Genomic DNA, 14499 nt, shown 5'->3' with positions numbered 1-14499 from the left:
GCACTTCCCCCCAGAATGGTGTTATATCTAGAATATTTCCTTTAATGATTTGTTTTTCAGCAAACTTCAATGTGCTGGATAGTTCTCCTCTTAAACTTAAACCCACGATGCAGAATAGCATAATTTCTTTCTCCATAATTGCTTGAGATTTGGTGTTATAAGGGTCAATATGCCGTATCAGTATATTTATAAATTGCATATGATGTCTTAATGACACATAACCTCGGAGTCAAGTGTGCCGAGAAGTATTAGAAATTAACCAATGAGATTCCGAGAATGAGAAAAGAGATGGACAAGGTAAGTTAGAATGGTTGAGATTTTCTGTCCAACCATTGTTTTTTGTAATTAAAAGTTATACTTTGAAGTAGATAACATATCATTATCTATTGACAATAATTAATTTAATTAAATCTTTTATTTATTCTTCCTTCACTATGAAGAATAGTAAAATAATACCAAAACAGTTAGATATGAGTAATATACCTAAATGATGTAAGTACATAGGATATGCAAAAATTTGTTAATCGGCTTATGGATTGAAATCTCGTGATGAATTTGGCATCACAGAAGGAAAGAATGTTATTTTGACTCGAGCTTTTCTAAAAGATAAGTTAATTACCTTGTTTATTTATCTACATCTTGATGATATTCACATCGAATGTTCTTCAGTAGTAAATCTGATATGGTAATCGAAGCTACAGTATTTTCGCTCTTGTGCTTATTTTCGATGTGTTGTGGCCAAACTATCGACGGTTTTAATACCGACGTATACGTAAAAGATACATTTTATTCGCCGACTCCGATTTTGGAAAATGCCCATTCGTACTCGATCCTATTAGAATTCAGTAACATGATCGTTGACAAAACCTTACTAATCAAAGAAGTGTTGCAATGCGAACGAAAAGTGATGATTATTACGTTACCTCGAGGATTCGGCAAAACTGTCAACATGGAAATGCTAAAAGCTTTCCTCGAAATCGAAGTAGACGAATTATCCAATGAAATTCTGCCAAAAAATCAAACCGCTAATTATCGAATATTCACCGAAGGCGTTCACGTATCCGAGAATATGGCCGAAATTCATAATTTTCGTACACCTTTGCTCATCTCCAAACACGCCGAGCTGTTGGAAAAATACCAAGGTCAACGTCCTATTATATACTTGAAGTTCAGCCAAGCTATCGATATCTCCTATAAAGAATTCTACTTAGAAATACGGAAATCCATTAGGCAAGCTTTTATGGACCACGAGTACCTGCTCAATCATTATAAAGACATTTATTATTTCAAAAACGGAACCGAAAATCAAATAACACAAGCTAAATGGAAAATGGATTTATTCAACGATCGCATATCTTTGGGTAGAGACGAAACAGACGTCTTCGAGAGTATTTATCGACTGAGTATGTTGTTATTCGAGCATTTTGGTCGTCCCGTTGTCATCTTAATCGACGAATACGATCACCTTCTCTTGCAGGTATTCAAATGGGTGCTAGATTCTCCAGAAGGTTGGAGTTATCGAGATATACAAACCGAAGAACGTGTTATTGACTTTTTTCGTAAATGGTTTTGGAGAATTTTAGATCAGAATGAGTACTGCGAAAGAGCCATCTTGAATGGTCGAACGTTATTCTGCAAAAATGAAGTATTCTCAGCGGTCCGAGATCACATAGCGATCGATCCGTTCACCAATCCATTCCACGAGTATTACGGGTTCACTGATCGAGAAGTGGAGAAATTATTCGAATTTGCTGATATTCCTCAAGGTCCTCGGCAAGATGCCAGAGTATGGTTCTATGGGTATAATTTGAACCTATTCAGTAACCTCAAGGTGTACAATTCTTTCACCATAGCTTCGTTTTTGGCCAATAAACGCATGAGTAATTATTGGGAAAACGAATATGCCCTTTTGTATGGTCGCGATATCAGGAGATTATTCCAGTTCGAATCTCTTCGAGGATTTTATACCACATTGATTCAAAAAGGTACCTACCCAGTATCATTGAACGAGTTACAGATCTATAAAGCTGATCGTATTCATCTTAGTCGTTTGTTAAAGTCCAGTAAATATACCTTCGGGGTGAATGACATCAATTCCATGGTTATTATCAAAGAGCTTTCTGTTGCTGGGTATTTAACCAACTCTGGCCTATCTGAGAATGGAATGGTCCAGATAAGGTTTCCAAATATGGAATGTGCCAGTGTATGTGCTCGTATACTAAATGTTCCCATTGGTAAATATTCGTGGCTGAATGATTCCACTCTGTTCAGATTCGCTCCTGAATACTACGATGAAATGGAACGAATCAAAAAAAGTATTCGGACGAGAAGGCCGAATATTATATTTGAAACACCTTCCAGGGCTCCGAAAACGACCAGAGAGAAATATTTTATTATCACGAGTACAGCGTTCCCTATGACTGGGAAAATGAAAATGAAGAAAATAGGCTTTAATTTTAAGAAGGCTTACGAGCCAAAGGATGTATCTACTTTTGAAGTCAAGGAATCGGAAGAGTATTGAACTACGTGGGTTTACAATAGTGCAAATGTACGATTTTCGTGATCTTCAGGATGGTGGCGCTTTCACATACTTACTTAATGAAATTTTTCAATTTTCATTCGGCAGATTTTTCTCGAGTCTCAAAGGGTTGATGATTATTTTTCAAGCTTTTATTCACATCTGCAGACCGTGATTTTTTCTCAAATGAATGATGTGAATTTTGATCAGGTAATTTTTCAGCTCGTGTACAGTCTTGGCGGTAATACTCTCAATATTATATAGTTGAAAAATTCAAACCATCATTATTTGAAAACAGTTCAATTTCAAAAATCATTCACACAATTTCAGCAAAATTTGACGGACGTAATTTAGTAAAAATTGCATGAGTTAAAATTGCTTCAGAAAACTTACTCGAAAATTTGTTAAAATTATTTTGAGCAACCCATGAAAAAAAACCAATGCAATTTCAAGAAAGTTTCTCAAAATTCAGAAAAAATCTCAGAAAACTTCAAAACATTTGAACATGTTGTCATTGTCGTTAACTATGGTACATAACATCATAGTACCTTTCTTGTCTTTTGTTGAAGGTTTTTAAGTTCTTGAAACCTTTTTCGCGAGATATCAGACACATTTACTGTATTTATCGTCAGGTTTTCAAACCCTGCCTCGACCACTTTTTTCACAACCGTTTGGAGCTTAATCGGAAATGGAATACAGAATTCGACAGTGTGGTCCGCTTTCTGTTGAATTAACAAAAAAACAAACATTAATTTTTGCAAATATAAATGAAAAAAAAATCAAAAACAAGACAAATAAAAAAAAACTTATTTCATCAATCTTCACATTCGACCAATTGGCCTCATCGAAAATGTTCTCTAGTATGTATACTATATCTTGAGCTATGAAATGTCCATCAACGAATATGCCGATGGTCTAACGGTACATTTGCGAATGCATCAGTTTTTTAAGACAATTTTTATAGAAAAAAATCGTATGTGTCCGGAGTTCGACTACATAGTACATACATTCACCAATTAAATTACTTTCATGAGTATTCGGCGATCGCAATATAACAAAAACAAATACAGAAATAGGTATAGGTACGATTAGAGGTACGTGCATAGAAATCAAAAGAAAAAAACTTGACCAATTCTGTCCATATTGAATAAATAAAGGTGTATTTAATGAATTAAAATTCACTACAGATGATCTTAGATATTACGATAATAAAGTAATGAATTGAAATAAAACAGCAAATTAAAAAAAATAATAATCAGTACTTTAAATGGTTACTTACTGCGATTATCTTCTCGTTTCACGAAATATCAATATTTCCGGTATTATTGCGGACATTTGACATAGGTAATATATAGGTAATTTACACAGAAATTACGAAAATCACTTTTTTTTAAAATATAAATATTCAAAAATATGGCGCAATTGCTTTGAATTATTTGAGTTGAGATTAAGCTCAAAATCCTTTATTAATATACTCTTCACTTGGAAAAAAATCACCACAAGAGATTTTAGGATGACAGATGAATTTTTTTTCTGGATTTTCAACATTTTTTTTCCATCTCTGGGCATAATTCTTGAATTAAGTTTTTTTACTTATAAATACTTATGTATAATACATCGTCAAATTTTTCTTTTTTTAAAGATGAATCAAGTGCATGAGTTGAGCCTGTCTTGCAAAAAACACATCATGTGTATGTTACATTTTTATCTACAAGAAGGCGAAGACACAACTGTATTCTGCACAAATAAATTACTATGGGATCCAACGAAGCAAATCCAAATCATCCCATATGAACCCCTCAACAAAGCACCCACCGTTGAGCGCCAACTGTCACGTAGGTTTTTACCGAAGCACTTGATCGATTCTGAGTTACCGAATAAAAGACGAACACAGGATTGTATCAATTAATTTTTTCACTTTATTTAACAAATACGGTATCGTTCGTACACTACACAAATTGTTTGAGTCAAATGAAAAGGAAACGGTGAACGTGTTTATATAACACAGAATGACCAATTTGTAGAAGTCTTAGTTGATCGAACGTGTAAGAATAATTTTGATAAGAGCATTCTACAATTTGGTTTTTTTGAAGGACTAAACAACAGTGTGATCACTGTGCATTGGATTTGAAAATAGAAGAGATACTGAGGATCGAGAAAAGAAGACTAAAAATTTGGAATATCTCTTTATTTTGATAACAAAAAATAAGCTTTTTGTCTCAACTTTTGAATAATTAGAATAATCGTAGCGTTTGATCGAGTATTGAGTTATTAAAGTGTAGCTAAGACGTGGCCATTTGCCATTTGAATATCAGTTTACTATCATCAGGTATATTTAACGATCGATTCAATTTTAACAAATAGGGTAAGCTAAGGCGATGTTGTTGCCTTCTCGAGTACCTATCGCGACTAACTTTTATCGATCCACCAAAAATTCATCTCAAGATCTAATAAATGATTTATGTATGAATTCATCTTTGTATAGGATCCATCATGTAAGATCTAATAATATTTTCATTCGAGTATGAAGATGGATTCATAAGAAAAAAACATAAAACATTAGAAATATTTTCCCCTTCACTTCATTTATTTCCACAATTCAAAGAAAAAAAATCAAATTTGAAGGTTTTAATCAACTAGTAAGTATCTAAAAAATGAACGCATTTCCTAAATAGTCTTAGATGAAGACATAACAATCGATATGTCACACTTATGACTGTTGATGTGTAATGATGAAAAATCGTCCATACCCGTATTAGAAGCCTGTCGACATCTATCGCAGGGCTCCATTTGATTTTCTGATTCCTTTTCTGTGGCGGGGGCAGCATCTTTCGACGAATCCGAGAGCTCTATTTGATTTTCTGATTCATTTTCTTGGGGGGGGGCAGCATCTTTCGGCGAACCGCAAATGGTTTCTGGCCGGACCAATCCACAATATTGACAGATCAGTGCCGCCGTCGTCTGCAGCAAATATGCCTACTTCCTACTTCTTTTTATATTCTTTTGGCGCCCAACGTGGGATATAACAATAATAAATACAGAAATGAAAAAAAAAAAAAAAAGGTCATGGCAAAACGCAATACAGAGAAAAAAAATCAAAAAACCACGTTATACATATGAAATTTTCGTATATGTAATGATACTTACACTAGGCGATAACATTCTCGGAGTCGGAATCTCCCTGACGTCTCCTCCTACCTCTTCCACTTGGGAAATAAATGCGGCCCAAAAACTTGATAAATCTAAAAATAAAAAATAAAAAATTAATACAATTAGGTACAAAAAATTTAAACACAAAAATAATTCCAATTCACACAAATTAATTTAAAATTGCAACGATCACTTTCACGCAGATATAATAAAAACAATTACTGCAATAACAATTGTGACAACCACCTCATTTCAGTTTGTAGGTACCTACTTCAAGAGAACGATCATCCTTCTAAAACGACGATCATAATGCAACTTTTTTTTGCTGAGGGTACAAAAAATTCCTAACGCCACGATTTTTCGTCGTTACATACATATTATTTAAAAATTCAAAATTGATAATTTCTCTTAATCCCCCCAATTGATCAAATCTCTCTTCATTATCATCGCCAGGATGATGTACTCTAGGTCAGTTCAGATTTTGAGCTTAGGCCACATTTCTTTTATTCATTTTATACACAAACACGATCTTTAAAAAAAATAATCATAAAAACAACAAGAAAAATCAATAAATATTAACACATTAACCAATGAGTTTTCTAACGAGATATGAAAGATGAAAAAAAAAATTACTTACTACGAATTCGTCTTGAATGCCAAACTTATATCAATTACTTACATATTTGGATAAATCGCCAAATACGATTTTGTTCACATTCTCTTCCCTATTTATAATTTACCGTTAAATCACGCGATTTCTTTTTTCTTATGTAGGCTTGTTGGTTTCGATAAGCTCAGCTTTTTTTTGTTACCCTACCTCAGTAATTTAAATGTTTAGTGTAGAAGTCGATAACAGTTCATATATTTTGGTAAATTCTCTACGTAACAGTAGGTAGCATTCTTGAAAACAAAAAACCAAAGGTACTTGGACACGGCAGCATGACGGAAACGTCCAGTAATACTTTACAATTTAAAAAAAATGATATAAAAAATTTTAAATGCCTTTCTCAGGGCTCTGGACCACTTGGAGGACGGCGAGCTGCCGAACGCCCGAACGCTAGCAACTTCCCACGGAGCGCGCGTGGGATTTTAACGGACGCTCGGGCGATTCCTCCAAGTGGCCCATATACTACTACCGAAAGCTCTGGCTGCAACCATTCAAAAGTAATATGAGATCTAAGTTACGGAAATAGTGTATATTTTTTACTCACTTTATATTTTCAGACTGGAGAGTTGAGTATTCAGTTTCATTCTCGGATTCTTGCAACTCAAACGAGACAGACCTGAGTGTTCCACACAATCTCTGCAGATTGGGATACTCACCTCTACGGCGATGATGACTGCCTTTATCGGCGGCGGAACCTTTTTAGCTCGTAGCACCGGAATTATGTACGACTATGTCTGGTACATCGAAAGCAGGATTCCAGATAGGGGTAGCTGGAGTGACGCGCTCCGGGGGGCTATCATTCAATACCTCCTTAGAATATAAAGGTCGTTGAGGTAGGACGCTGCTATTGGGACTGTTTCAGCACTGGTTAATGGGTTGAAAAGTAAAAAAAGTACAAGTGGTAACGGAGTTTATATTCGATGATTCAGATATAATTTACAAGGCAAAATAATAGAATTTTTCAGTGCGAATTTGTCAACGTCATAGGGGACCATTTACAGAAAGAAAAACACAAGCGGTATTTTAAACATTACGTTACGTTACCCTTGGCATATTGATGAATTTTGATAAATTGACTGGCTCTGATGGCGAAATTCCCACGAATGACCAATTCCCAAGATGACCAGCAGCAACGGATTTCCAAAATGACCATGGACCATGAATTTACCAGTAACGAATGGCGAGAATTTTGGTCGGCTACAGGGTACTGAGGATGAGTTCTGCTATGTTGGTCCAATGATTGATCTTATTTTGATTTGATGCGAATCTAGATTTTTCCAGCTTGGAGTGAATTTTCAGAATGGTTCAATTTTCTCGATTTCTAGTATTGATAATTTTCAGAATGGTTCAATTTTCTCGATTTCTAGTATTGATAGACATTGTCTCTGATTTTTTTGGATTCAGTCTCCCGCGACAATGCAGATTGCAGATACTTGTCGGTTTTTGTGAAATGAACAGATAATTTGAAATCGATTACTTTAAATTAGATTAAACTTATTTACGACACTTTAAGAAAGATAAAGCTTTATTCAACAATTTGCTAAACTCCAATTCGATACTAATAATTAATAATAAGCTTCTAGGAAGCTTTTTCCGAGTTTAAAAAAAAACGAAAATTGAATGGATAATAGACCATCTAAACTAATGACTATTATTATAATAAAAAACATATGAAACGCTTAATTATACATTTTGATTTGGAGAGAATAGAATTTGACTGATAGAGGATAGACTCCAAAAAATTTTTATGAATTTTATACAAGGTCAAGTTTTAATCTTTTGATGTTGTTCGTGGTTAGCTGGACTGAATTTCTGGCTGTTTCTAGTTTTATTATTGCTTCGTTTATCCTTAGCGGTCTATCTTCTAAGGTTATCACATGAGTTTTGTTCAGGATGTCGGCGCTTTCACATGTGGGGATGTAGGACAATATGATATCCTCGCAGTTTTTCGTTTTTTGAACATGATTTAAATCATGTTCAAAAAACGAAAAACTGCAACAAAAACATTTATCTTGGGATTTTTAAGGAAAATTAATTGGCGATTTGTCTCCGCAACCATTTTTTGGGAGATTATGACAATTTAAAATCGCCTAATCAGTTAATACTGTCTACATAGGTACATATCTATGTATTAAATTCAAGTAGAAACTTCATACCAAGGTCAGGTTGTGTCGCTTCATACTGCGCCAATTTTTTTTTCAATTCTTTATTTTCCGAAGTTAAAATGAAAATTTTATCCAACAGTGCCTGCTTGGTCTTCTTGCGATCAGTATCACTTTCAAAGTCACTTTCTTCACTTGATCTTGAAAGTGACTCCTTACTGCCAAAAAATAACGCCTGCAAAACACAGCATAGAATGAAAAAAACTTCCATAAAAAGCTAAACATAACATTACTGTATAATCGCCTGTAGTACGCTACAAATTCGTCGTCAATGAGATCTTAAATAATTGTATTCTTCTTTCTCATCCGTACTACTGTGTATTCAAATTTTACCTTAAAATTTTTCTTCGTAAACATTTCTCATCCTAATTTCGTTTCCTCAATTGTATTTGTATTTCTCATTTTTTCGTTTTTTAAGCCACAGAAAAGGCAGAAATTCAAGCAACATTACAAAGGAAAACCATTTGAATGTGGATTCTAAAAATAGTACCTAGGTACTAGGTCGGTACATTACAAATGAAAAATGAAAAAATTTAAATATGTACCATTCTTGAATAAAAAAAACCAAAGGTACTTACTTGGAGAAGGCGAGCTGCCGAACGCCCGAACGCTAGCAACTTCCCACGGAGCGCGCGTGGGATTTTAACGGACGCTCGGGCGATTCCCCCAAGTGGCCCATATACTACTAAGATATTACGAATAGACCAAAAAAAAAGCACTTACTATTATCTACCCATTTTCTCGTTTTTTCATAATACTTTAAATTATTTCGTTCTCTCATTCAGCATTTTGCTCGTTGCTATTCTTGAAGAGCAGATATACCTGATTCTATCTTCAAATACTACCAAGTAAAATTATTCTTCCGTCTCTTTGTTGACTATAAGCTGCTTCGAGTCGAGGAGTTTTAGAAGTTTGCATAAGAAGTGCTTTTCTGTAAGAGGTTACAAAGTAGCCACACTTGAAAGAAATTTTCCTGTGTTTATCTACACACTGCGCAAGGGTTGTTGCGGATCGCTGAAACTTGATCCGAATCACGGATCACGAAACGGAATTTTTTTTGAAAACAATCACTACTTTTTCATTACATTTATTCAACTAAATTTTCAGAAAGCTCTAAACTCGACCCCCCCCTTTCTCCTCCACACACAAAAAAATTGACTAGGTAAGTCAAATTTTTTACTGGAAAATTTTCAAAAAAATTTTGAATTGGAAGAAAATTGTAGATAGGTATACTTACAAAGGGTTTTTTAATTTCGAATTTTCGATCGAAATAATATCATTTTTATTGAATGCCAGTGCAACGGGGTACTTGGGAAGGCGAACCACCAAAACGTTAGCATTTGGTACTAGGTAGATAAGGTACATTACAAATGAAAAATGAAAAAATTATATTTTTAAGGATCTACTATTACTATACATATATTAATATTCAATTTCAAAATACTTAGAATTTTCGTTTCGAATCCATACTGTTTGTAGTAAGAAGAGCTATTGTATTCATGTATTGATTTACTAAGAATAACGTCCGGCTTGTCGGTTGGGAACGCTATTGGTAGTACAGTGCAGTGTTCTTCGTTTATATTCACGACTACTACAAGGATATATTTGACCAATTTGGATTGAGAATCCGTTGCGACAAAATTCTTCAATAGTGATCGTTCAACTTTTCCAAAATCACCAACTTTTATATTTGCAATCTCGTCCTCCTAGGAACAGTTATCCACATGGTTAATGATTATTCTTTATTATATTAATATTAGGTAGGGTAGTAGTATATAAAACAACGGAACCGATTCAAGCTAGCTCCGTTTCAATGTATTTTTGAGCTATGTCCGATTGAAGAGAGATTTATTTAAAATTAAAAACTGTGTCATGACGTCACGCTCACTCCATCCATCCAACCTACAACCAACCAGTTCTGTTTGTACTGCTGCTACTGAGGTGCTTTATCATGATGTACCTACCAAGCAGTTTCATTACCTACAAAAATATTAGTGGGAGTACCTCCGTATTAATTACTTTCTCCCAGCCGTCAATATTTCAAAACAAGACAGAAGAAACATTGTCAACTGCTGGTAGTACAGTTAGTTATATGTATTTACAAACAAGAAGCACAGTTTAACTCGCCTATATACCTATACCATAAGACACCGACATTCGCTCATACAACTTACTCGGTCACAACTCTTCTTCATTCCACCAACAAGTGATTTGATGTATACAAATTATCGTTTCTACGTACAATGCTCCAAAGAAAATAAATACAATTCGCCTTAAGTGGTATACATATTCGCAAAAGTCGCAACTCAACAAGGTTTATTTGAAAAAATATTGAACACAAAATTTTGAGTTACAGTATTGAAAAACAACAATTTAAAACAATCTTTTGATTACTCGTTTATGTTTTTTTTTTTCAATCACAATTTCAATAGAATTCAAATTCAACATTCAGCTTCTTTACTTTTGTCATTTCAAAGCTTGTTGATACTTTGATTGGTGAACTTTTATCTCACCCCATGAAGATAAAGAAGCGTTGTTTCTTCATTCATCATTATTTTTTTTACTACAGCTGAGCTGAGTTTAGAACCTTACCTTGTCCAATGATTTCATATGTACTTCATTAAAAGAAAGTAAGGTAAATAAACATTAAATTCTACTAGACTCTGCAATGATAAGAAATCTCCTACAATCGAGTTGGACTAACAAAAAATATGTATTGTGTTTTGTGTGAACGGAATTTCAGCTTTTTTCCTCAATTGACAGGGGGAATTATCATAAGATAAAAAAGGAACGATTTTCAAACTTGAAGCTTTCCCAAACTACGTATTTGAATAAGTTTTTTAAAACTTTAGATCTAAAAATATCATTTTGAACCCACATTTTGGCAATTGCTCCCAAGAGAGAAAAAAAAACATACATGTAGATACTTCAAGTTAAAAAGTACCTAATATCAAAGTTGAAACTGCAACCCTTATGTTTTTGAATCCAATGAATGTTGAAAGATGACATTCACACTTGACTATGATTACAACATGCAGGTGCAGGGTCAACTTTTTTATCTTGTTTTGTAACCTACAGTCATGTTGATATTTTAGTATCTCAAGAAACACCATAAACTCTGTCCAAATATATTTTTTTTTTTAGTAGTGGAAATCTTGAGGGGTTAGAAAGATAGACAGACAGATTGACAATTAATCTTGGGAAGCTAGATAGATATAGGCATACAAACAAGTTTGAGAGGATAGACAGGTCTTGGATCAATGACTTCAAGAAGGCTGTTTGAAAATTAAATTCTTAGCAGAATTTTCAATTCTTTACTTTTTTTTCAATGAAGTATGAAGTTGCTGAACAAGGTTTGGGTCTAAACTAGCTGAAATGGAATGTAATGAATGATGAACATAATTATGTGAAAGAGAAGAACATGAAAAAAATTATTCTTGGCAATAAAGAGTAACTCACCACTTCACCAGTAAGGATAAATTGTACGTATACTTCAAAATAATCTTTCCGTTCACTGAACTGGTACTTCTCTGTGTCTGTCCAATGGTCTAAGCTGTAGAATCACATACAATTCCGAAAACGTACATGTAACCAAACATTCCAGTACTGAAAAAAAAAACATAAATTATTCTTACAGCTGAGACTGTTCGAGGTCTGAATAGAAGTAAATAATATGTGATCATCATTATACTCATCTTAATACTTACTCGTAAGTGCGTTGCTCCGGCTAAATCTTAACTCTTTTTTGAATGCAGTTCATTAACCCAAAACGATAAAAAATATATGACAGCAAGGCTGATAAAAAAAAAACAAAGAAGATATTATTACAAATTTTAATTTAAACGATAAAAAAAATGTTAATCCGTGTCTAATTATTACAAATTATTAAAATTGTTATCTATACACTTACGGAATTAATTGCCATCGTTATCAGTGTGTTATCACGCGGAAGCGAACCACCTGTGTTATGATGAAAACTCATTACGGATTTTTAACAATTATTTCGCGAAAAAAAAAGGTTCATTGAGTTTTCTTTTAAACAACTGATTAAAAAAATCACTATCACAACACAAAGAAATTTTCATTTTATTTTCCGTAGATAATTAATGCCCATCCAGTGTAAAATGAACAAACTGAGACGAAACATAATTATCTATGTTATTGTTCTATAAAATATGTATCTACTCGATGAAAAAAAAAATCACAACTGCTGCTTTGAATGATATTTTTCTTCCATAGGTAATTAATGTCCGTCCAGTGCAAAATATATAAACTGAGACAAAACAATAATCACCTATGTTAAAAAAATTTTTGCAGGTACTTAAACTAAAGCAAGCAGCCAAACGAGAGACGACTAAAGAACTAATAGGTACTAAAATCAAACTGCAATAACTTGGTTTGGAATAAATTGAAAACAATAAGTATCATTCTATTCAAGGAGGAGACATTTATTTTAAAAACACAATGATTATTGTGATAATTTGCAGATTAAAGAGTTCTTGGATTTTTTTAAATTCAGATTGCCTAGGTGTTACTTTTTGCAAGAAATTTAACAATATAGCGTTGCTCTTATTCTTTGAATTTTATTAGCAATTATTGCAACGCAAGACTATGTAAGAAGGTATATTTTTTTCCAAGTACTGAGTGATTTTATTTTTTCTTACTGTACTTGTACGTATGTAAACAGACATGGTAACAAACACATGCCGCTAAAACACCTTGCTTCACCTTTCCCTCCTCATCAAAACAAATAATTAGGTTAGCAAGACACGTAATCAGCTGTTCAAAAATAAAGGCTTGTTTATAATGGCCGTGACTTGGCCGTGGAAAGTACCCGCGGAAAGTAGTACTTTCCGTGGCTGGACAAAGGAAAAAAGCCGCAGACATTATGAACTGCCTGCTTACAACACAATAATTTTCATATAAATTTCTAAATGATTCCAGAATAATAAGCAGAAAAAGTCTCCTTTTTTTACTCTCATCCAAACATTTTATGAAAATTCTCCCAAAAAATCTCAAACTTTATTTAATTTAAACACACTTACAGAGAATGATTCACGTCCTCTACCTTCAATCCGCTGCCTCCTGACAGCATCCATTGTCAACAAAACGTGCCTACAGTAAAAAGGCCACGTAGGCATCCGCTCTAACTGATAAGCTGGGGTAACCTATGAAAAAGCAAAACATAAAGGTTTAGTCTTGCTTTATTATGAAACCAATAAAAACATGAAGAAAATATATACTCACTAGAGGTTCATTTTCAGGAAGTTGCACTCCCTGTGCATTTTCAGGCATTACAGCCTGCCTAATTAAACTCCTCCAATCATAAAAAATGGCTTGATTAATTCGCGGCATTCTCAAATTAATAGAATATCGGCACCCCTCCGAGCATTTTAGGCTATGATAGTGTGATACCATCACGTTCACTATAAATAACATACATCATAATCACGAAATAATTAATATTAAAAATGAATGGTCTTACACTGAGAAAAAAAAAGTATATGGAAATGGTTCCTTACCCATTTGGGGATCAAAAACTGGGATCTTTAACACATAAGCATGAGAATTTAGCGGGGGCCACTGCTCCACCTGAGCAAGGGGGTGATGGTTTCCCCCCTGCCTGCGCCCCTTCAAAACGATGTATGTAGAATTCTCATCATTGTACATTTTGGTCTGCTCAACATCCATAAAATCCACAAAAATTCCAGAAGCCATTGATACTTTTCATTACATTTTTATAAAATTACAAAACAAAGTAACTTTAGAATAATATGATTAATATGAGTTTATTGAACTCTTAAAGTAAACCAGCCTTACATCTAAATGCTGCTGCTAGCTGACTGCACTGCTGGAACGCGCTCTATGTGGCACGTTTTGGAAGCAGCAACAGCAATCAGAACTGGTTGTTGGTTGGTTGGAGTGCGCATGATGTCATAACGCAGTTTTTATTTTTTTTTAATACATTGAAACGGAGGTAGCTTAATTCGGTATGCCTCAAA

The 14499-nt window shown here is 33.9% G+C and overlaps 2 protein-coding genes across 11 annotated transcripts in view; both read left to right on the top strand.

Annotated features, from left to right (window-relative positions):
* The window catches only part of LOC135844575 (uncharacterized), a 427884-nt gene that overhangs the window by 337501 nt on the left and 75884 nt on the right, over positions 1–14499 (top strand). The gene's annotated exons all lie outside the window — the stretch shown is intronic.
* Positions 659–7761, top strand: LOC135842223 (uncharacterized). The gene is made up of 2 exons (XM_065359609.1): positions 659–2548; positions 2627–7761. The coding sequence occupies exon 1, from the start codon at positions 659–661 to the stop codon at positions 2519–2521; it is 1863 nt and encodes a 620-aa protein (XP_065215681.1). The 3' UTR covers positions 2522–2548; positions 2627–7761.

Source organism: Planococcus citri, chromosome 1, assembly GCF_950023065.1.
Source record: "Planococcus citri chromosome 1, ihPlaCitr1.1, whole genome shotgun sequence".
Classification (NCBI taxonomy): Eukaryota; Metazoa; Arthropoda; class Insecta; order Hemiptera; family Pseudococcidae; genus Planococcus; species Planococcus citri.
Note: the sequence above shows the minus strand (reverse complement) of the source record. Positions and strands in the feature narration are given on the sequence as shown.

Coding starts and splice junctions, on each gene's coding strand:
- LOC135842223 (XM_065359609.1), top strand. CDS start 659: ATGTTCTTCAGTAGTAAATCTGATATGGTAATCGAAGCTACAGTATTT.